This window comes from Erithacus rubecula (genome assembly GCF_903797595.1).
Source record: "Erithacus rubecula genome assembly, chromosome: 8".
Taxonomy (NCBI): Eukaryota; Metazoa; Chordata; class Aves; order Passeriformes; family Muscicapidae; genus Erithacus; species Erithacus rubecula.
The window spans coordinates 22276357-22299634 of NC_136659.1; the positions used below are offsets into that span (position 1 = coordinate 22276357).

The 23278-nt window shown below is 53.4% G+C and overlaps 3 protein-coding genes across 5 annotated transcripts in view; 1 reads left to right on the top strand and 2 right to left on the bottom strand.

Moving 5' to 3' along the window:
* The window catches only part of TTLL4 (tubulin tyrosine ligase like 4), a 26281-nt gene extending 22075 nt beyond the window's left edge, over positions 1 to 4206 (bottom strand). For 2 of the 3 annotated variants that reach the window (XM_079311606.1, XM_079311604.1), the window contains exon 1: positions 3908 to 4205. The gene's annotated coding sequence lies outside the window, so the exon portion shown is untranslated. Of the gene's footprint in view, positions 1 to 3907 lie in introns of all 3 variants that reach the window. The other variant, XM_079311607.1, reaches the window with a different exon arrangement.
* On the bottom strand, positions 838 to 15832 carry STK36 (serine/threonine kinase 36). The gene is given in 28 exon segments (XM_079311603.1): positions 838 to 4388; positions 4489 to 5229; positions 5484 to 5643; positions 5828 to 5975; positions 6376 to 6471; positions 6474 to 6549; positions 6940 to 7014; positions 7158 to 7268; positions 7440 to 7503; positions 7823 to 7917; positions 8424 to 8522; positions 8716 to 8820; positions 9403 to 9530; positions 9811 to 9952; positions 10157 to 10253; positions 10603 to 10700; positions 10891 to 11070; positions 11350 to 11493; positions 11617 to 11743; positions 11822 to 12021; positions 12238 to 12407; positions 12671 to 12764; positions 13148 to 13292; positions 13294 to 13395; positions 13628 to 13758; positions 14184 to 14261; positions 14654 to 14794; positions 15648 to 15832. Coding segments are annotated over 28 exon segments (3981 nt in total). The 5' UTR covers positions 15732 to 15832; the 3' UTR covers positions 838 to 4238.
* A 156-nt stretch (positions 15833 to 15988) lies between these two features.
* On the top strand, positions 15989 to 22990 carry RNF25 (ring finger protein 25). The gene is made up of 10 exons (XM_079310663.1): positions 15989 to 16047; positions 16161 to 16235; positions 16313 to 16415; positions 16510 to 16577; positions 17275 to 17344; positions 17469 to 17540; positions 18216 to 18356; positions 19074 to 19163; positions 19677 to 19811; positions 19926 to 22990. Exons 1-10 carry the CDS (start codon positions 16010 to 16012, stop codon positions 20637 to 20639), a joined length of 1506 nt encoding a protein of 501 aa, XP_079166789.1. The 5' UTR covers positions 15989 to 16009; the 3' UTR covers positions 20640 to 22990.
* Positions 22991 to 23278: the final 288 nt, after the last annotated feature.

Below are 23278 nucleotides of genomic sequence, written 5' to 3' on the forward strand. Positions count from 1 at the left end.
AATTCAGTTGGAGTTTTGGGATGGACGAAGGTCACAGCTTGATGCAAACTCTAGTTCTGCCAACCCAGCTCTTCAACAAAGGAGCTGGAGTCTGTCCTGCATCTCACAATGGCAATAAAACTACACTCTTGAAATTTTATTGTAGAAGCATGAGCTAGGGAAACTAGCTGGTGAACTGGCCAGGCTGGAACTCAAACCCAACCAAGTAATTAATAGATTTTGGCTTGGACTTTGACACAGAGGCCAAAGCTGTCACTGTTGGAGTGACTGTACAGCTGGACTTGCTTACACTTTATTCTGCCAGCACCTTTTATTGCCACACAGCTTGCTCACAAGTGTTGGGAGGTCAGTCAGAGCACTGCTTCAGCCTGTACAAATGTCACATCACAAGAGCACAGGTGAACACGTGTCCCAGCCTCTGCACACAATAGTCAAAATCCTTTCTTCCAGCCTGAGCCCCACTGCAGCATGTGCTCCTCTAATGGCAGCGTGGCAGCTCCTCACAGTCCTGTTCCAAACAGGAAAGGTCAAGACCTTAAGAGCCCGGGTGTTCACATCATCCCACTGTTAGAGGAGTTTGGATGTGGAGGTTATTTTAAGTGCAGCTTGGTGACACACTTAAAATAACAAGAGCTTGTAAATGTATGCACCACAAGCTGACCTGATAATGTGTTGTCAGCCACACACAGCCTGAAGTCACAAGGAGGAGAAATTAGACAACTGCAATTGCTATTGTTTTTTATGCCATTGCAGGGTGCAGGGTGCATATTCTGTTCTGTTCTTTGTTATTAAAAAGGATAACATCTTTTTCTAAATGAGACGTGAGTTCACACCAAGTTCCTCACTCACAGCTCTGGGACTTCTGATTAAAGCTTGAACAAGCAAGTTAACAATGCAAAACAAACAGATTTAAAAACCAATATACATTTCCAAATAAGGGTTTGTATCCCTTCAAAAAATTTAGAACCTTGAAGAAGATCAAAAACATTGATCTGAAACCAACTGAGTACCTAAAACTGCTCCAACAGCTGATAGCTAGGTACAACCTGTGTTTCAACAGCATGGAAATACCCTTCCCTCCCCTACATCAGCTCCAAGAAACAAGTGGCCTCAAGGTCAGTCACACACCAAGCCAAAGCACCTGAGGACACCAGCAAGCTCCAGCTGAAGAGCAGAGGGTGTTGCTGGCCACAATTTGTCCATGAGGACATCACAGATCAGAGCCAGCTTGGCCACCACAGAAATGCTGCTGAGTACAACAGCCTGGCGTGCTGCTTTGCCACACAGTTAAGCACCACTGTTCCCTCTCAGGTTCAGTATCATCCTTGCAGAACCACACTTTGTGTGCAAATCCAGAGGATGACAACCAATTTCTGTCCTAATTGAGACATCAAGTTTTTGCTTGGCCACTCAGATCAAAAAACAAAAAAATACGAGTAAAAAAATCAACCTCTGTGAGGATGCATCAGCAAATTCCACCTGCATCCCAGGATTACATTTATGCCAGGGCTGGACATTTCCATTCATCAGCTGTGGTGCTGAACTCCACTCCACACTGAATAGAGGAAGTATAAGGAGTGCATGGCTGCCCCAAATGACCCTTTACCTAAGCAGAGCACTGCCCTGCAAGAGAAATAGAGTAGCTCAGGTGTGTGTTCCTGTTCCCAAGGTGGAGGCAGACCTCAGGGACAGCAGGATGATGGACCAAGCCATGGGAGAGCAGCAATCCAGTCACTACCTGCACTGCAGGAAATGCCTCCCTCCATGCACACACAGGGTGGGCTGGGGACTGAAGGCTCATGTGTTTGACTTCACAAGGGAATTCCCCACCACTCTAAAGACATTGGCTTGAGTGTATCAGGGACACCTAAAATAAAGGGCTGGCTCATTGCTCACCCCAGGAGAGGCTTTGACCAGAGAGTGCAGGGGCTACAGCAAAGGGCAGAGCATGGAGACCCTATCCCTATCAAAGGATATCAGCTTTTCTCCCTGGCAGATTCCCCAGGCCCTGAAGCAGAAGTAGTGCAATGACAGCAGATCATGTAGCTCTGTTTCCCCAGCAGTGAAGTTGGCAAGTGCCTGCCCTTGCTCCCACCCAATTTGTACTTTTTCATCATGTGGGCAACAGAAGCTGTTGTACTGCAGCATAAACAAGAGTAGAGAAACAAGTTTGGGTTAAAAGCAACAAGCTAAACCATGAGGTGTTTAACAGCCTTTCACCAGGGAGGTCTGCAGCCCATTCCAGAAGATCCAAACTGAAAGGACAGCATTTTCAATTGAGCTTCATGGTGGAAGATACAGGAGAATTACATGGCAAGACCTGGGAAGAGTTTGGCCACCAGTGTAGGATCTGAGGGCAGTCAGCAGAGCTCCAGCTGGTCTTAGACAGACTGGCTTGTAGTAGAAAAATAAAAGTGAAAGATTTGGAGTGAGTGAAATGAGTATAATATATCAATACATAGCAAGGAGACAAGAACTTCCCAGTTAGTTCAAAACACATAATTTCTTAGTCCATCGTCTGCTCTTGATACTTTTTACTGAAACACATCTGCAATTGGAAGAAAAGGTTCCCAGATTTGTCCTTCAGTATGTGCTCTGGACTCTTCCATGTCCTGAGAGGGCTGGGAAAAATTCTTCTGAAGGCACTGCAAAACCCCCACTCCATACAGCAATCTCTCAGGGCTCAGGAGTGGAGAAGAAACAGACTCAAGGTGAGAAGCTGCCAAATACTCCCGGATTTGATGCACAGCAGGAACCTGGGAAATGTCAAGGAGCAGCACCCAGCCAGGCTAGCAGCCAAAGCCCCCAGCCTGTGTCAGTGATCTGCCATCTTCACACAGGCACTGTTATGTGGGGATAGGACATTTGTCCCCTCAGCTCCTGCTTGAAATGTGATCCCTGCTGTGCTGAGAAGCACCGTTTGACTGAGGTGTGGGAGGGGGCAATTGTCATCAACGAACTTCACCTAACACAAAACTGCAGCAAGAGAGCAACGAAAGGACAGACAAATGCTACTATCTTGCTGGGTACAAACAGTAACAATTGTGGAAATGTTATTCTCTAAAACTATAATAACGCCAACAATCCATTGTAAATTCCCCCAAACTATCCGGGAATCACCAGATGTCATGGGCCCATTCCATGAGTACACCACAATAAGACAGACAAGCCTCAGTGAGTGGTGTAGGCAGGGGTTTGACGTGCAGCTGTGGGGCTGAACTCTGCCTGCCGTGAGCCATCCACAGCCAGCTGCACAGCCTCCACAGCAGGCTGGCACAGTGCCATAGGGTTTCCCCACACCTTCCCTCCTCACTCCCTGCCCAAATCCTGGAGGCACTGAGGAAATACTCCAGGCTTGTCTCAACTCAGCTCTGCGTTCCATCTTTCAGACTCAACGGCTCCTTTTTACAAGAGCAGCCAAGCAAGACCCAAATGAAAGGGGGGCAACCAAGATCTCCACTTGGGCCTGGTCAACCCCAGGTAATCCTAATTCTCCAAGTAGGGTTGGAGAGGCTCCCTGGGGCCGTGGGTGGCTGAGGAGCCAGCCCTTCCTCCCTGCCGCTCACCCGGGGAACACGCTCTGTGTCTCATTTCTCCAAGTGAAAGCCTTTGAAGCCAAAGGTGCTACCAAAATGCTCTATCCAGGTATCCGAGCGCCGCCCAGGCCGCGACCCCAGCGTGTCTCTTCCCCAGCCCCACGGGGTCACAGGGCAAGAGCATGGCGAGCCCCGCCAGGAGGCCCGGGGTGGAGCGAGTGCTCCCCGGGGCCCGGGCACGGCTATGGGGCGGGGAAGCAGCTGGGGGGGCCAGGGCCCAACGCCCCAATGGGGGAACTCTGACGGTGAACCTGGGGAGACACACGGGGAGCAAGGCCTTCTGCGGAGGGCGGCAAGGCCACCATACTCACCACCCGCCCAGGCCCGCCGGACCCGCCGCCGCCGTTACCATGGGGAGCCGGCGGGCCCACGTGACTACAGCTCCCGGCAGCCACCGCGCCGCGGGGTGTGCTGCCCCCTGGCGGCGCGGCGGCGCGGGCACGGCTCCCGCAGCCGTCGGGAAACGCGCGGTTACAGAAGGAACGGGCATTTTTCAAAGGGAAGGCTTCCCCGGGGGGCACCCCGGGTAAACACAGCCGGGTAGAGTCCCCCTCAGGCGCACAGCGCGGGCTCCAGGGAAGGTCGGACTTGAGCCTGAGGAGGGCGAAGGAAGGGTCGGTAGCGTCCCGGGATGGCCGGGCGTCACCGCTCAGCGCCGAGATGCGGCGACAGCTGGCTGGGCAGAGCTGCGAGGCGGCGGAGGAGCAGCCCGCAGTGCCGGGCAGAAGGCGACTGGGGACTGACACCGGCTAGCGCAGCCAGCTTCTCGGTGGCTTTGAGGGACAGCAGGACCTGCACAGCCGAGAGAAGGACAGGAGTCACCCACCAGCTTGTCCCTTGTCCCCACAACTCCATCAGGTCCCCCAAAGGAGCCGAGGTCCCCGTGCAGTACCTGCTGGATCTCGGGGTGTTGGCTGAGGGCGTGCAGCGCCTCGAGGGCTCCCTCCCGCACGATCTTCCGCGGGTCCTGGCAGGTCACCTGCAGCAGGAGGTCGGGGGCCCTGCTGTGGATCAGCAGATCCCGCAGCTCCGCCCCGCGCTGGCCCAGGTTGCTGAGGGCCAGGGCCGCGTTGCAGCACGTCTTGGCCTGTGTGTCGCTCAGCAGCCGGGTCAGCGTGGGCACGGCCCTGGCCAGGGTCCCCGCAGGGCAGGACGCGTGGCAGGCGGCATTGCCCACTGCAAAGGCGGCTGCCCTGCGCACGCTGCTCTCCGGGTCCGACAGGCACTCCAGCAGCCTCTCCAGCCAGCCCGGCTGGCTCTGCAGCGCTGGGGAAAAGCTGTGCCGGAGCAGGTTGCCCAGCAAGTTGCAGGTTCTGGCCCGTATCAGGTGTTGCTTGTGGCTGAGCAGGTAGGTCAGTGGCTGGTCAACCAGATCTGAGTCCTTTAGGATCGTCTGGAGAAAGGGCAGGTGCTCTGAACAGACCCGGGCCATGTGGGCCAAGAGAGACAGGAGGTCACTTGTGAGTATGACATTGTCTGAGAACAAGACAGACTTCAAGAAGGCAACAATGTGCTCCGAGGCAGCAGCTTCCTTCACCACTTGGTCTATGACCTGTGTATCAGACACCACAAGTTGGCACAAGAGGCCCATGGGGAGCTCGGTGAATGAGAAGGGCAGATGGCAAGCGCAGACCTAAGGCAAAAGGACAGACAGCACTGCTGAGTGCACTGCACTCACGTGTGAGCCGAGAGCAAGCAGCTGAAGGCAGCCAGCAGGTCAGCACAAGCTGAGCAGCCAGTCAGGCTTCTCCAGGGCTGCATAGCACCCAAATGACATCCTTGTCTGGACTGGACTGCCAACATGATGTGAAGTGGTGCCATGCACTGGGGACTTCAAGGTCCCAGCACAGCATGGGGGCAAGGAGGAACACAGGGCTCAAAGAGTACCTGCAGCAGCTGTGCAGGGATCTGGGTATCTCTCACAGCCTCCGTGATCAGTGCTAAGGTGTCTTTATCCACATCCAGAGCAAAAGGGAAAGAGAGGAGCTGGCACACCTGGATGACCACATCTGGGACAACCTCAGGGCTCCCATCCTTTCCTGCTTGCCTGAATTTGTGAAAGAGAGGGGTTAAAAGAGAGGGCCCCAGGCCAAGGGGCAAAGGGCATTCCCAAGCAGTAAGGAGAGGCTCTGCAAGTCCCAGGTCAGGAACTTTTCAGCCCTTGATGTGCTCATGTCCATGACCCATTCAGCAGCTGAGCTCTGCCCACTTCAGCCCTTGCTACAACTCACATCTGTTCCAGGCATTCCAAGAAGCTAGAGGACAGCAGTCTCTTCAGTGTCACCATGAGGACACCTTGGGACTGGGTGAGCTGAAACAGACACTGGTGGGACTCACGAGTGAAGACTCTGAGGGCCAGGCTGAGGAATAACAGGGTTCCTGCAGGGTAAACAGCAGACAGAGGGGCAAAGCTAGAGAAGGCTGTAAAGCCTTTCACTTCTCTCTGTGCTGCCTCAAGCTGCTCCAGGGTGGATTCTGTGATTCCCTGCCCAAAACCAGAAAATCTCCACCCAGGTGGTCACACCTGCCAGAGAAGACATTCCCTGCAGTACACCCTTTTTTTTCCTCCACAGCCAGCTCAGCTGAGCTGCTGCCAACTGGGCACAGCATGGGCCAGCCCAGCCATCTCTCCCCAGAAGACACTGCAATCCTCAAGAAAAACTACCTGAATCCCCTGGTCTCAGGGAACAGATGTGGACAGGGACAGACATGGGCAAGTTTGAGGGCAGGACGTGAAGCAGGGTCCAGAGCAGATGCCCTGCTGTGCCACAGCTCCTACCTTGAGGGGAGAGGAGGTTCCAGTCTGGCTCTGCCATGGGGTGACCAGCACCTGGGGGTGGGTCTCCCTCCAGCGCTGCCCTGTTGGTGCCCACATGAGCACCACAGCAACACAATGCCAGACCAGGCTCCATAGCTCTGAGGAAGCAAAGCCCCTCCCCAAGACCACTCCATCCTAAAGGCAGAGACGGCAGATGTCAGCGGCCTTCATGGTCCTCCATGGCTCCCCAGGGTTCTGATACATGGTTCTGCCAGTCCCACGGTCCTGTGAAAGTCAGGGCTAGACAGACATGGGCCAGGGGTCCTGTTGCACCTTTCAATAGTGTAAGTCCCAGGGCATCTCTGCCCTCCTTCACTCCAGTGTGCCCATGGATCACCCCTCCCTGTCCACAACTCTCCCATCAGCCCTGCAGGGACGTAGGGTGATTATCATGGAGTTGCACAGCTCAGCCAAAACTGCACAGTTCCCTGGTTTCCCTCAGCCCCATTACCAATCTGCATTCAAGCCTTTTTGCCACCACACCTTTTGGAAGGGACCAGGCAAAGGAGACAGCCAGACTGGTACCTGTTCAAGGAGTTTCAGCAGGAGGAAAAAGAGCCCATCATAGAGACCAGAACCCATTGGCAGGGGGAGCTGCAGCTATAAGAGAGTGGGAGACAGTCTGGAGCTGGGTGCTGGGCTTGAGGGCAGCAGCATCACACTTGCACCCTTCTGAGCCCATCTTTCACACCTCCACAGTGGGGTAGGCATGGGTCCCCAGCTTTTCTGTCCCCATCCCATACCTCAGCAGGTGCTGTCAGTGCATTTGTTACCACTGGTAGGATCTTTTCTCTCTTGAGCTCCAAAGCCACCCCATGCTGACTGAGCTGTGCCAGGAGAAATGCTGCAGCACCCTGTGGGACAAGAAGAGTTCAGCACCTTTAGGACTTTCCCATCTGTTTGGTCACTATACACCCTTCATCCCTCAGCCTCATCCCATCCTGAGTGAGGAACAGTAAGGCCCAAATGGGATGCAGGGTTCTGCAAGGCTCTCAGTAGTGGGTCTGGCAGGGGGGTTGGCTTACCACAAGGGACACAACAGGAGACTGGGAGATGAGATCCACAGCCAGGGTAACTACCTCCTCATGCCTGAAATGCAGGGAGCAGGAGAGAAGCACTATGTTCCCAGAGCTTCATATCATGCAGAACAGCAGCATCCAAATACCCACAAGACTGGGAAGCAGCTGCATTTCAGGAAGAGCCCTGGTTCACAGCACCTCCCTGTCTGCACTGGGTCATCTTTATCACATCCCTAGCACCCACCCACACTGCCCAGAATTCTGCTGGTATGTCTGGATCAGAGGGATCAGTGGGACCAGGTTCCCAGCTCTGGGCAGTGTGCAGGACAGAGGGCTGTTCAGGGCAGAGCATGTTCCTCTCCCACCCATGAGTGAAAGCATGTGCCTACCTGGGAGAGGATGCTTGAAGCTGCAGGGTCAGCAGGGTCAGCAGGTTCAGAGAGGCTTCACAGGCTGCCTTCTGGGTCACCTCCACCACAGGGACCTACCAAAGGAACAGGAGTCATAGCAGGAGAAAAGGAGGTGTTTCTGGACCCCAGAGGAGAACTGCACTCTTCAGATTAAACTCCCCTAAATTCCTACCCCCCCACAGATTCATCAGTGTTCTGAGGAATGCATCCTGCTGTCGCTAGAGAGGCACACAAAATGCACACTATACTTCAAAAGGCTAATATCTGTTTATTACAACAATGCACCATCTTTTATATAATTTACCCAGTTTATATTAGTCAACCTAATATTCATTGGCAGAAGGTTTTACCACCCCTATTCTTCCCAGAACCTTTCTAAAAATACTTTCCACAGCTGTGGGGTATTTTTCCTAGTTATCTTCACTTTCCTTTCTTCTCCTCTTGGTCTCCACAACAGCCTTGGTCAGAGAATACTTCTCAAAACAAACCTCATTTATTAACCATAACCTGCAGACCAGCTGTGGACTATATCCTGCTTGCCCACACTCCTACCCCTCACCAGGGCTGTGGTCAGTCCTACCTCAGCCTTTAAGAGCTGCATGAGGGAGCCCCACAGTGGTTGGCTCCTTCCCAGGTGCTGGCACAGGTTCGGGCAGGCATGGCAGCCAGCATAGAGGATCTGCAAGGCAGAGGGGAGAGATGCCTACCAGCCCCTGTAGACAGGTTCCATCCCATTTGTTCAACAACTGACACCAGGCAGATGGGAGTCACTGAGGGCTAAGCCCACAGCTCCCTCTTCCCTATGTTCCTAATTCTAGAGCAAAAGCCCAGGCACCTCTGAGCAGAGACAGATAAAAAAACAGGGACATTACCTTCAGGGCATTCAAGAAGCAGCCTGGGTACTCCAGCCTCCCCAGCAGTCTTGCAAGCTGCTGATTCTCTCCTTCCATGAGCTGTTCAGCTACTGTGTAAGCAACCTGCAGAAATCAACCAGAAATCAGCACTCTGGGCACCTGAAGCACTGCACAGACTACAGGAGTTTAATGCTAGCAACAATTTAATGAAAAAAAGCATCTGCTTCCTACATCTTGCCTGTGTCTACTAAGGGATGCCTATCTGCATGACCTAGCATGGCTTTGATGCACAGTTATAAGGTAAGATTCCTCCTCTGCTTTCCTCCTTGACTCAGACTTAAAGAATCAAATGTAAACTGATAACTGTTTTCCCTCTTATTATGCCTTCAATTTCAGATTTCCAACAGTTCATATCACTGTAATAAAAGAATTCGTTATGTTTTCCATGCATTGCCTAGTTCTTTACTAATCCCGTCTCACAGTTCAGATCCAAAGTTTGAGTCTCTTAATTGATTCAAGAATCCTTACGTTCCTAAGGTCAGCTGTTGGCTGGGAAGGTGCAGCCCACAAATATGAGCCCTTCAGCCAATAAAGCCTGAAGATACCAGCCCTCCACTCTACTGTTGAGAAAGAGATCCTCCTAGAAAGGGCTGCTGCCCCTGTGGAGACCACACCTCTTCACCCTGTACAGAGAGCTGGTCTGACCTGCTGCTTGGCTTCTCGACAGCTGTTTCTCTCCAGGGGGATGCTGCATGCAGCAGCCAGTGCAGCCAGGAAGAGGTCTGCCACACATGGGCTCTGGTCATGGGCTGACTGGCCCTCCCCTGCTGCACCTGCACAGGGACAGAGCTTTGGAGTCATTGTGCTAAAGGTGCTGAGGGGCAGCAAGATGGGGTCAGATGGCAAGAGAGAAAAAGTCAGGCTTGTGACATGAGAAGGGTGAGATCTGAGATTGAGGGGGGAGAGCCCAAGTTAGCAGGGGTCTGGACAGATAAGTTTCAGCCACCTCTTCTGGGCAACAGCACTACAATGGCTGTCAGTGCTCTGATGGAGACCAAGGGCAGGAAGGAGAAGAAACCCCAGGAAGAGGTGATGAGCTGCTACCACTGCTACCTCGAAGAGTAGGCTGCTCTGAGATGGATCCCTGAAGAAGTCTATTCAGCAGGGGCTGATGCTCCTCTTGCAGCCTGGTGTAGAAGTGTGCAGAGACAGAGGGATCTGCTGTGTCCAGGCTCTCACAGAGCTGGGTGAAGCACTGGAGAAGACACAGAGGTTGCCATCACTGCAAACTGAGTTTGAGAGGGAAGAGAAGGACAGTACAGGAGGAAGCTGTGGGAGGACAGCAGAGCTGGGAGAACGACTTGAGCTGGAATTTCAGGGACCAACATACACAAACAACCCCATAGCTTCTGTCCCTGGGGGCAGAGGGTGTGGAGGAGGGATCTGGGGGCACCCTTACCAGGAGGCTTTGCTGGCAGAGTCTCATCTCACTGTCGACTGGCACAGCCAGCAGCTCTGGCAGCAGGGCCAGGAAGCAGTCAGCACTCTCCTGCAGGCTGAGGGGGCAGCAGGGGCAAATGAGTTCAGAGAAACATGGCCCCTTGCTGTGAGGACAGGCCCACATGGCCCTGGCTACTGGAGCAGGCAGCACACACTCACACTGTGAGCTGCTGTCAGCAGGCAGCACAGTCAACTGTTGTCAACTTATCAACTTGTCTAGTGTGCCTTTCCTTTAATTAGTCCCATTCAAGGAAAGTGCTTCTCTGTGAGCACAGCAATATGGCATGAAGTGCTTAGACCATGATGTCCCCCAACAGAGACAACTCCAGTATGAACACCCTTCCACCTACTGCTGGGTCCCCAAAGTAGGTGGAGAGACCTCAGGGAACAGGAGGTTGTCCCTACCTGTCCTTTTGCCCACTCTCCTCCAGGCTGCATTCATGCTGAAACAAACTCTTGGTCACCATGAGGATGTCTATCAGCACAGCAATACACCAGGGCTGCTGCAGAATCCAGAAAGAAACCACAAAGGGGGGTTGTCTGATGGCCATCCCCACACCACTACAACAGGATCCTTCCCTACCAGAACCTCCCCCTTCTCAAGGGTTCCTGGAAGAAGAACCTGTGAGCCAGATCCAGCAGGATTCTGCAGGGCTGGAAGGCACCCATATTTCTCTGGGGTTTTACACCCACCTGCTTAGTGACACCATTTTCCAGGATCTGCTTGGCTAGACACAGGAGGGACAGAGGCACATTCAGCTCTTGGCAGAAGTGGGCCAGTAGCTCAGCATCATACTGGGTGGACAGGAGGTTGCCCATAACATGAAGAACAGAACGAAGACGGGAGGCTCCCTCCAGCATCCCCTCCAGCACCTGGGCACAGAGAAGCCATAAGAGCTCATAATGAGCAGTAGTTTTGGTGCCTCCACCAGCCATGGAGCAGCCCTTTGATCCATTCAGCAGGGGACAGCAGAGTAGCAGATGGTAAGCCAAGAGCTTGTGCACTTGGCTGAGAAGCAAAGGATCTTGTGGAGAAGCAGAGGATCTTTTTGTTGGCTGGACTGAGGACTCTCCACATTTCCAACCTAATCCTGATGAAGAAGGCAGCATCCAAATCTCCAGCCTCAGCTGCCTGGGCCAGTCATCACTTACCTGCTGAGCAGAGTCTGCCAGGCGGTCCTGGACACGGTGCTGGAAGGCCGGGTCTCTCAGGAGGCTCAGAGTCACACTCAGCTGCGTGGCTGAGGGTTCAGTGTCCTCAATCAGCTGCTGCCACTCCTCATCGCTCTCCAGCTCCTAGCCAGGAGGAGAGAGGACTGGTGCCACCTGGGGCAGGGTCTGCCACCTGCCAACCCCAGGGTCTCTGTACCAGCCCCTGGTGACTGGGCCCTGCTGTCCTCACTCAAGACACCATCTTACCTCACTCTCCAGGTCCACGGCCTCAATGCTGTGCCTGGTCCAGGGCTCTGCCCTGCCAGCACCAGCCTGTGGAGGGGAACCTGCTCCAGGAGACTCCCACTCATAGTCTTGAGAGAGGCTGTGTTGCCTGGCCAAGGAAACAGTACAGTCAGTGAAAGACCATTCCTTTTCCTTTTCCTCCTGTCCCAGCCTCTGCCTCCCTCACCCTGGACTGGGAGGAGACTCCTCAAACTCCCACTCTGCTGTGCTGCTCTCTCCTTGCAGGAGACATGGATTCTTCTCATTGGAGGCAGCCAGTGGCTCCCTCTCCTCAGGGGCTGCCTTCTGTGATGCTGCTCTGGGTCTGTGTGTGAGATGTCTATCGACAGAATCTTTCATAGATGCATCACCTGCCTTCAGCTGGCCCTGGTGATGGCAGAGAAGTCTGGTCAGGGGAGTGCTACTCAGCCAGATGAGTCCCCTAAACTCCACCATCATGAGCACCTCACATCCTGCCTTGTGTGTTGCTGACACTCCAGCCTGACCCATGTACACTTGTGTTTCCCACCAGGACCCATTTCAGTACCCCTCCTTTGCCTTGACTGTGAGACATACCCAGGGGAACCCTGCACTTTTCTTCACCTTTTTCTGTGTCACTTCAACCATCTTCTGTTGGGCCTTTCTCAGGATCCTGGACTGGCTGCTCCTGGGGGCCATGGAATGGACTTGCTGCTCCTTCAGGGCCTGCAGCTCTGGTGTCAGCTTAGTGGTGAAGGGGTTTGAAATCCCATGCTCTTCTGTGTCATCAATCACTGGGGAGGCAAGAGGAGAACTTCAGCAGCAGCTCTCCCTTGGGACACAGAGAGAGTGATCACTCTTGAGATCCCAGGGGAATCATCAGGGACTCAGAGCAAGACCAGGAGCAGGAGCTAGGAGTAAGTGCTTAGAAAAAACTGGGAGAGAGAGGCATAGACCAGGATAGTAAAAACAGTAGGGCAGGGAGGTCCTCCCAGTCTTCAGACAGTAGTAGAAGGAAACAGACATAGACAGTTTTGGAAAAGGAATAAATACTCACCAGTAACCCGTCCAGCAATGAAGGGGTGAGAAAGTAGCTCTGGCCATGAGAGGCGCTGGTGGGGGTCCTTCATTAGTAATCCCTGAAGGAAGCTCTGCAGAGCAGCAGGATCACTGACACATGTTCAGCACCCACCAGTGAGCATAATGTACCCACCAGTCTCCCCCCACTGAGGAGGCCTGCCTTTCCTGTCTAGCTCTGGAAAACAAGTAGCTCTACTGTTTAGGGCAAATGGGAAGACATTTCCCATATAAATCACTCCTCTGCTGCTGGACCCAGTGTCCCAGCTTATGGACAGCAGACATTTGGTAACAGTGATAAGGATTCCCCTTCCAGGAGGTCCAGCTCTCACTGTTTTCCTGTTTTCTGAAGTCCCTGTTAGGGGACATAAAAGCTAAGAGTGACCCACCAAGGCAGCAGGCAAGGCCAAAACTGCATTAACAGATCTCACCCTGCAGACAGAACCTCGGCCCTTACCTTGAACACTGGGCTCATGTTCACAGGCCATTTGACAGGGTCCTTGATGATGAGGCTGACAAGCTGGAAGATGCTGTTGGTGTAGAAGGGAGGAGTGCCCACAAACAGCTCGTACAAGATGCAGCCCACAGACCACAGGTCTGCTGTGGTCATACGGCCGTTCTTCCACCAGCTCAGGGGACATGTACAGCGGGGTGCCCTTGATGGACGTCAGCACCATGGTGTGGATGCTCATGGCACGGGCAAACCTGCTCAGAGCAAAGCACAGATCACAACTTCATGCTGAAATATCTGTTGCAGCTCTCAGGGAGTTCCCTGAGTTTACCAATACTTCTTAACCTCTGGAGAACAAAATCTCCCCTCTCTGCTTAAGAATCCAGGCCCCCTTCTGCACTCCCCCAGTCCTCCTTTACAGCATCCAGGAAACCCCTTGGCTGCTCAGGGCCAAGCATCCCCCTCAAGTTGGCCCTTAGCACTCACCCAAAGTCACAGAGCTTGACAACACCATCTTTGCCCAGCAGGATGTTCTGAGGTTTCATGTCCCGGTGCAGGATGCGGTGGGAGTGCAGGTAGTAGAGAGCAGAGATGAGTTGGGCAGCTATGGTCTGGACCTGTCAGAGACACAGAAGCCTCACCCTGTGTCACACAAGTGCCATCCGCTGGCACACCACGGTGGGGACAGGTCCCTTACGGCCTGGCTCCCACACTGCTGCTACTTTTGTCCTGTTTGGGGCAGGGACCAACTCAGCTGTGGGCCAGCAGTTTCTTGGAGTGGGCCAATAGCCAAGGAAGCAGGCTGGGGCAGTGGCCCTTGTAAAGGTAACAGAGAAACTGAGGTCTCTGCAGGACCCCACTGTCCCACAGTGCCAACCTGGCTCCTTCTCCATCCTTTTCAGAAGCTCTGCCAGGTAAAGCACCCTCATCCTTCTGTCATCTCCTGGCTCACAGCAGAGAGAGACCCTCTGCCTGCAGGCACACAAGTCCTGTTTTCTCCAGCCTGCAGCAAACACTGCATGGCCACTGCCATGATAGACACCTGGTCCTCAGGCAAACTCCCATCATCCTCCAGGATCTGGAAGAGCTCTCCCTCTGCGTAGTCAGTCACTACCACCACCTGGAGAGAAGAGCAACATGGTGAGATCAGGCCCTGGGGACCAGGACAGAGCAGAGTAAGAAATCTGAGAGAGGTGTTGGGGTGTCATCATGTAAAGTCCATCAGTTTAGGCTGAGACTTGGAGGGAAGAGAGCTCCCATGGCTGCACTGCAGCAAGGACCTGGCACTTGGCAAAGGTCTTGTAGCTGTCCATATCTCAGACAGCCAGCAGAAACAAAGGAAAAGGGAAGGACAGGACAAACCCAGAATGAAGTGTCTGGAAAACACTAACCAGACCTTGGGATGAAGTCATCAGCATCTCCTGAGAAAGATGTCCCTGCAACAGCAGGGGACAGCCCTTGTTCCCCTGCCCACATCAAGCAAAAGCCTTTGCCTGGAGTTGTCCCCTTCACCTCCTTAGCAGTCTCAAAGCTGTCAAGCATCTGGATGATGTTGGGGTGATGGAGATCTCTCACAATCTCAATTTCCCGCTGCAGGTTCTTCAGCTCCTTCTCAGACCTCCCCACCTTTGGGATGAACTTCAAGGCCACCACCTTTCAAAGCAGGAAAATCTGGGATCAATCCATATTCCTGTTCAGGCTCTCCCTGGCAAAGGCTGCTTTTAACCCAAACAAGATTCAGTACTTTCCAGCTGAACAGACAATAGAACAATGAGACATTTGTTCACTGGGCCCCTTGGACCTAGGGCTCTCCCCACGCCCTTGCACATCAATACTGGTGCTCACACTTCTTTTCACTCTGGCATTTAAAGCAAAGAAATTAATCAGTGAACACAGGAAAAAACAGGACTTCAGAAACATGGGACAGGACCTCAAGATGCTGGTGAACAGCAGGCCTGCTATGAGCCAGCAGTGTGCCCTGGAAATGAGGAACACTAGCAGCACCCTGGGCTGTATCAACAGGCAGGAACTGCAGCAAAATGATTATTGACCTTTATTTCTAATCTTGTTGCACCATGTTGGGAATATTGTGGCCAGGTATTTGGCCCAAAAAAACATAAATAGGCTGGAATGGGTACAGCAGAGAGACCCATGATGGTGAGGGGACTGAAGCACGTGGGAGGACAACACAGGGATTACAAATTGAAACAGAGGGGAAGTTCAACCTTGATAAGAGGAAAACACATTCATCCTAGTAATATCCAGGCACAAGCTGTGGGGTGTTTGTCTAGGGAGTTTCAGAGGATCTAAATTTAGTGCTGGCTCTGCTTTGTGGTCTTGAGGTCGTTCCCGATACCTCTTGAATCCAGATGACTTAGTGCCAGACGGACCTGGTCAGGAGCGTCAGCAGAAAGCCGAATGAATGCCGAGCCACAAAATCCTGGCAGAGCCTTAGAAACCAAGAGGCACCAGAAACCAGCTCCGGCCACACAACCCTCTCCCTCACCTGGGCGCTGTGCTTCCGCCGCCCCTTGTACACGCGCCCAAAGGACCCTTCGCCGATCATTTCCAGGACGTGGTAGTTCTCCATCGCTCGGGACGGGGCTGCCGAGGCCAAGAGGGCAGTGAGGAGCAGCGCTTCCCCTGCCGCGGGGCTGCACCCGGCACCCGTTCCCCTGGGCGAGTGTCCCTCCCACCTCCGCCCCACGGCAGGACAAGCCCCGCGCCCCGAGCCCCGCGCCCCGAGCCCTGGCGGCAGCAATCCCGCCGCGGGATGAACTCGCCCCGCTCCGCTCCCGCCCCGGCCCCGCCGCCGAGGCGTCTCCAGGCAACGGGCTGCTCGCTTCCGCTTCCGGGGCGAGCGGCGAGATGGCGGCGGCCGCTGAGGGAGCAGAGGCGACGGACTGGTAACAGCCCCGTACCTTCCCCGCTCTCTGCACCCTTCCCTATTCCCGCACCCTGCTGTCCCGCACCCCCACCCGCCGGGGCCGTCTGATCCCCTCCTGCTCGGTTCCCGCAGGGCGCTGCCGCCGGAGGTGGAGGTGCTGGAGTCCATCTATCTGGAGGAGCTGCAGGTGGCGCGGGGCCTGGGCAGGTACGTCCCGCGTTCCCCATCCCCGGCCCGGCCCGGCCCCGCGCCGCCCTCCTCACCCCGACGTGCCCCTTCTGCAGGTGGGAGCCCTGGGAGATCAGCATCACCCTGCACCCTGCCACGGCGCAGGACCAGGACTCCCAGTACGTCTGCTTCACCCTGGTGCTCTCCGTACCCCCTCAGGTAGGCTGCCCGCGCACCCCGTGCCCCTGCACTTCCTGGCCTCGGGCCTCTCCACCTTCCTTGTTGTGCTTTGGGTGTTTCTCTTTTATTCTAGTATCCCGATAAAGCTCCAGAGATCTCCATCAGGAATCCGCGGGGGCTGTCAGATGAGCAAATTCAAAAGTGAGTGGCAGTCCTTTCCTCCTGAGATCTGGGAGGCAGAACTGATGGACAAGCCTTCTCTAATTCACGTGGCTTCCCGTGTCTGGTTAACAGATGGACAGATCCCTAAATAACTTTGTCCTAAATTTCTCAGGAGCCATTGGTGCCGAATTTGACACAGAGGGGTCCACCTTGTGGTTGTTCCCCTGTGGTCCCACTGAAATGTTATTTGAATGCCCGGGCCTTGAAAGTTGCTGGTCCTGCCCTGACAGAGCTGGGACTGATCCAAGTCCTTTGGGAGCCTATTGTTGCCTTTGTGCTTCGGTCCTTGGTGCAGTGGAATGTGTGTAGAGACCTTGTTGCCTGCCAGCAGTATGAGAGGACATGGCTCCCAACAGACCTGCTCAGGGGCTGCTGTCGGATAAACAAAGCCAGGGATTCACCAGAACCAAAGGGTGCTGAATGAGCTCAAGCTGAGGCAATCAGCAAACCTGCTCCTGCAAGTCCTGTCATGAGAAAAGCTTCCCTGCACTGGCTTGTGAGGAGCCTGGACAGCACATGAATATGAGTGTGCATGTGTGCCCATACTGTGCTCCAAGCACAGTCTGAAGGCCAGTGCTCTCTTTTTTTCCTCTTATCGTGGCAGGATGGCAGGTATGTGGGACAGTGACAAGGTATAGCTAAATTTGCATTAAGGATTTCTGCTGCTTTGTTGTAGGATTTCCCAGACCCTCAGAAGTATTGCTGAAGCCAGGCTGGGGACAGAGGTGCTCTATGAACTGATTGAGGTGAGAATGAGGAGATTGGGTGTGACAAGCCATGCACACTGAGCCCTGAATGCCCAAGGGGTGGGACATCTCTGAGCCCATGGGCAGGCCAGTGAGTAAAACATTTGCTTTAATGTTTTCACAGAAGGGAAAGGAGATCCTCACTGACAACAATATTCCTCAAGGACAGTGTGTAATCTGCCTCTATGGATTCCAGGTAGGCTTGTGTCTCTTGACCCCAGAAACTGACTGGGAGGTGAGGCAAGAGAACAGGAAGTCTGATGCTGGGATATCAGCCTGGGACCAAGATGCACCCCAGCAGCCCCCTGCCTCTCATTGTGTACAATGCCCTTCCTAGTGCAATACATGCTCCTCTTCCCATCGACCTCTAGATAATCCTCTGCAGAAGTGAGAGGTGCTGGAGCATTTCCAAAGAAGCATAGGCCCTGGGGCTAGTTGATGGTGCATTTCAGTTTCCCTGTGTTGGCTGCACCTCTCCTGAAGTTCAGCACACAGGTGGTCAGGAGGACTAGAACAAATCCATGCAGGTGCTGAGCTCTGTTGGGGCAGGGGAGCAGGCCTTACCAGGGTTGCAAGGAAAGTCAGCACTTGCCTAGGAAGGAGAACACTTCAGATGGGAAGAATGCTGGTTACACAAAAACACATGCAGAGAAATCAGTCATAAAATCTTGGCATCAGGGGTGTTTCTAACATTTGAAACAAGAAGCAGCATCCCAGTAATTACTGAGGGAATGGAGATGCCCAACAGATGTTGCACTAGCACTAGTTCCCTATGGATACCACTGACATGGAAATGAAAACCCAGCTCAGCTGGGTGGTTACACAACTCTCTGCTTAGAAATCCTTCAAAGGATTCCTTTTCTCTTGACAGGAGAAAGAAGCCTTCACAAAGACCCAGTGCTACCACTACTTCCATTCCCACTGTCTGGCCCGCTATGCCCAGCACATGGAGGAGGAGATCCTCATGCAGCAGGAGGAGAGAGAGCAGCATCTTGTACCATCCCCCAAACAGGTACTGGGGGGCCTCCTTTCTTGGCCCCCTGTAAAGACCCTTGTAACATCTGCATCACCCTCTTTGGAACATGGAGCCTGGGGGAATCAGCAGAGATTAGACTAAGTTATCTCCAAGGGCCCTTTCCAAAAAAAAGTTGATTTATTGGATTTCTGGGTCAGTGCCTGTGAGGGGGTAAGGGAATTGCATTTTTAGACTTCTGGAACCACAGAAGTTAGAAAAGAGAGCTTTTTCCCTAGTCCTTGATCTGTGAGCAGTTGTAGCAGATAAACACAGTCACCTGTGTTTTGGGGTGAAAAACCTGCTTAGCACGTGTTGGAATAGTTGCCAGCTGCAGAGCAAACAGCACAACTGAGAATGGAACAAATCAAAGGCTCCTTCATACAAGCAGTGCTACCTAGATGACACACTCCACTTTGAAGCAGAAAAAAATAGATCTTAGGCTAAGAACTGTAAGTGTTGGAGCCATAAGTGTTGACAAGGATGCTTTGGAAAGCAGTCAGTTGCTGGAGCATAAATTCCAGCATGCCTCATGTGGAGACACCTTCCACAGCAGCTGTTGAGACGCCAGGCTTCATGCTGCTGCAACCCCTCTGGGCTTCCTTACCTTGGCAGAAGAGTGAAGACCACCCTGTTCCAGTTCCAGGGTGGTGTTGTGGGGCAGTGCATGAGCTGGATCACAGACAGGGTTTGCAATCATCTCTTGCCTCCCCACAGGAAGTTGGTGTGCAGTGCCCTGTCTGCCGGGAGACCCTGGTCTATGACCTCTGTGCTCTGAAGGCAGCGCCGCCCCCGCAGCACCCTCTGGTAAGAGATGGGGACTCACCTGCCCAGTTGTGCCCTCTCACTGGGTAGCTTCAACTGGGACATTGTAAGGGATGAATCATGCACATGCTCTCTCAGGTCCTCCTAGATGTCCCATCCAAAGGGCAGCTCACAGAGAGCAGGTTCAGTTGTACAGCCCTGAGTTGAGGAGATGTGGTGGGGGAGAGGTGATTCTGCCATGGGGAACATCCCTTGAATTCACCAGGACACAACCAGGTCAGGAGAGTGACCTGATGGTAGCTTTTCTGCTACCATCCTCACAGCAGGATGGCCCAAGGCAGTCACTGCAGAAGCAGTGAAACAGTGGGTCTCCACTCAGATGCTCAACTTCTGCCCAGGGATTTCCCATGCTTCTGTAGGTCTGGTCAATGTGGCAGAAGGAAGCAGGTTTCCTGGAACTGTGCAAAAAAGGATTTGGGGAGTAGCTCCCAGCCCTGCCACTGCCTATCCAGGCTAGTGTTGAGAGAGCCCTTACTCTTGCTTTCTTCTGCTCAGGAGCCATACAGGCCAGATGCCAAGGTGCTGCAGCACCAGGAAGAACTGCGCCTGATTTTCAAGAGACAGCAAGAGAAAGGGGGAATCATCGACCCCGAGGCAGAGAGGAACCGGTATTTCATCAGCCTCCAGGCGGTACGGCACTGGGGCAGAGAGCTGCTGAGGGGACTCTGGGCTGCAGGACCAAGCACTGTCATCTGCTGTGGGACACCCCTGTCCTTTTCTTAACTGGTGGCTTCTTTCTTTCAGCCTCCAGCTGCCGTGGATCCAGGCCAAGCAGCCAGTGCCTCTGAGCTGTCGGTGAGTGCCCGCGCTGCAGACGTGCCCCAGCCGCCCAGCCAAGCCTTGGCTCCTGAGCCAGCTGGGGCATCAGAGGCCAGGGTGGAACCTGGGCGGCCTGAGAGGTCTGCTGTGCCCAGAGAGCAACTGAGCAAGAGGGAGAGGCACAGAGGGGAGAGGCCAGGCTCCAGAGGTCGGGGCAGGCAGCTGTGCAGTGGCTCGCAGGAAGCAGATGAAGCCTGTCATCCACTCCATGGCTCCAGGGGGCCCAGGGTCTTCAGCCAGAGACCAGAACGTAGACCTGCTGGACGGCACAGCCAGGAGTTTTCAAAGCCTCACAGTAGAAGCAGGGCTGCTCCCTTGGCTGAAAGAAAGGAGTTGTGCCATGAAGACCCCTCACCAGCAACAGAAACCGTGGACTTGAAAGAGGAGCACCATGAGAAATGGAGCACAGAGGAGGGGACTGAGGCCCAGGGCAGGAAAAAGGAGAACCTGATGTTTAACCACAGTGACCACAAAGCTGCCCCCAGCTGGCAGGGCCACCATAGGCCCTGGGATTGTGGAAGATGGGAGAGGTCCAGAGTTCAGGAGCGTGGTTCCTACCCCAGAGCACCAAGAGGGCGAGGGGTGTTCAGGCCCAGTGGACATCGAGAAGCCCATCTTGAGAAGGAGAGTGGCTCCTAGCAGGAATGATGAGGGGTTGGGGTGGGGAAAAAAAGGGCTGTTTCTGGGGAGAACAATGAAGGCTCTGATTAAGTAGTAGCAAGTAGATACTGTACCCCGTGGAAGGGAGGAGGCAGATGGCACATGGGACAGTTTGGGACAGGCAGTGTCACCAGTGTAAATAGTGCAGATTTAAGCACAGTGTTAATGCAGTGTAAAGCATCCTGACATGAGCAGCTGGCTGTTACCAGCACTGAAGAAGTAGAATCCTGACAGATTGTATTAGTCGTGGTCTCAGAGGACCCAGAAGACAGAGGTAGCTTTGGGGACCTGCAGCCATCATCCCTCTAGGTGAAATGCCAAGAAATGTGTACACCTACAGAGGAAAGGGACTGAGCCCAGCATGGTGCCATGCCAGAGCCAAAGTGTGGCAAGACCTTCCCTGGAAGCCAGTGGAGTATGGTGGTGCCAAGTGATGGGACTGTGCCTGGGCAGTATCTTGGAGCTCAGCTCCACTTACTCTGTCCCTCATTCCTTCTCAGAGCATCTTCCCAACTGCTGGGATTGGCCAGGCAAGTCCTTATTACACAGGACATTGCCCAGTCCCAACCAGGAGATCCAAGTTAGGCTTCAGTCAACAGATTGGCAGGTCACAGTTGTCTGGTGGCAAAGGCTTCACCTTGGCTCCTGGTTCTCCAGGAAGCCCATATTTAGCTGGAGCTCCTGCCCTGTCTTTCAGCTCCTTTGTGCAGGCTGAAGCTGATGGGGGGAACCTCGGAAGAGAGTACTCTGCTTTGTAACCTGTACGTGTCAGAATCCCCCTCCAAGGCCAGACTGTCTCTTACCACTTCTAACAACCCAGAAGTGAAAACATGCCCCAGTATTTTGGATACTGCTACCCTCCTGTAATCTTCAAGCTGATATTGCTTAAATGAGGATTTGCTGTTTAAACTAACTTGGTGCAGTTACACCTGCTGCTGCTCCACAGATGTAAATGGTGTCCCAATCCAAAGCCATGAAGAGTGATCCCATTGCCCCAAGTGGGGCAATATTATTAAATTAAGTCATTGGGTCTTCTCCAGAGCCTATTCCCTTTGTTTCCTCTGCCCTCTTGCTCCTGTTTGTTGCTTCTTGGAGCAAAGGTGTTGATCCCTGGTACTTCTCAATTCCTTCCCTGTTCCCTACAACCAGGGCTGAGGCAGACACCTTCCCCTGGCGCTCCTAGGTGGCAGGAGGGCTCCCTGCTTTGCCTGGCTTAGTGTAAGCTCTCTGCCTCACCTGGCCAATACTGATTCCTTGACACTTGTTTGTGCCTTGTACCCCACCTCTTGTGCCCACACTTGGTTGTTACTCCTTCTGCTAAATGCAAAAATAGCAGTGCTAGAATGGACTTGAAAAAACTTAATGTGAAATTCCCAGGAAATCAATGGCTGTGTGTGCCAGGAGGGCATTTGCCAGTGCACACATCTATCTGGTTGAGCTTTAACACATGGAAGTTGCACTACACCCTTTCTTGACTGAGAACAACTCTGCTTACTCCATGCCTGGACCTGAAGAGGTTGTTTTAACCTACTGCCCAAGAACATTCTGTGCTTAAATTTCCAACACTGTTATATTTTCAACCCTAATGCTCTAAAATAATTCTTTTTTTCTCCCTCCTTGGCCTGAGCCTTCACTATCTGTCCTGGGCTGAGTGATCTGAGAATGATAGCTGTGCCCTGAAGAGAGCCCTAATTTTTCTTCAGTGCTCCCTCCGTGCTTGTTCAGCTGTTTTTCAGTGGAATAGCCTGCCCACACGTGGGTGAAAAGACATAAACTTTACCTGACATTGGTGCTTGTTCTGCTGGCTCCTGCCTTCACTGGTGAAACTGCTGTGCTCCAAGAAAGGCATTTGTTTGTGTCCTGAAAGAAACGTGGAAGATCTCTGCCCCTCAGAGCAGCTTCTCAGCTTCCTCTGGTGAGCCAGGATTAGTCTCAGCAGGAAAGTTGCTGTACCATGTTTGGATCATGGGAATTCAGCCATGGAAATCAGAGGACTTGGATAACTAATCAAATGCCAGATGTGTTAGTGGGAAGGGATTTTTCCCTGGGAATAGTGATTTAGGAGAGGCCCTCTCTGACTCACTGCTGTCAGTCTGGAGCAGAGAGCATTTTGCAACATGTATGTGGAAATGAATTTGGGATAAACAAACCAAACCTCCAGGTCAGAGGGGATGAAGAGAGCCTGCATGCTGGCCTAAGTCCCCTTGCTTGGTGTCCACCTGTGTCACTCACCTACCTCACAAGGCTGTTGTGAGGCTTAACTCAGGCCGGGCAGAAAGGCACTGGCAGCATCTGTAGCATTAACACTATTAAAAAAGCAAGCAGTGAGAGATGTTCTGTGTGGTGGCATCAGGTCCCTCTGGCTCCCCCAGAAACACTCCTTTCTTCCCAGAAAGCTTTGGGACATTTGCCAATCACTCACTAGAGGCTGGATCTGAGCAGCCAGCCTCTCTGGGATGGCCAAGCACAGGGTGAGATGCCAGCAAGCAGCATCCTGCACCTTCATTTGCAGAACCATTTGTCCAAGTTTGGGGTTGCATTAAAGCAGTGCCTGTTTGCACCAAAATCCATTCAGGGGCCATTGGCCGTGTTGCCGTGTGTTCTTGACTATGCCTTTG

Coding starts and splice junctions, on each gene's coding strand:
- RNF25 (XM_079310663.1), top strand. CDS start 16,010: ATGGCGGCGGCCGCTGAGGGAGCAGAGGCGACGGACTG. Junction 18,357..19,073: donor TTGTACCATCCCCCAAACAG/GTACTGGGGGGC, acceptor GCCTCCCCACAG/GAAGTTGGTGTGCAGTGCCC. Junction 19,812..19,925: donor ATTTCATCAGCCTCCAGGCG/GTACGGCACTGG, acceptor TCTTTCTTTCAG/CCTCCAGCTGCCGTGGATCC.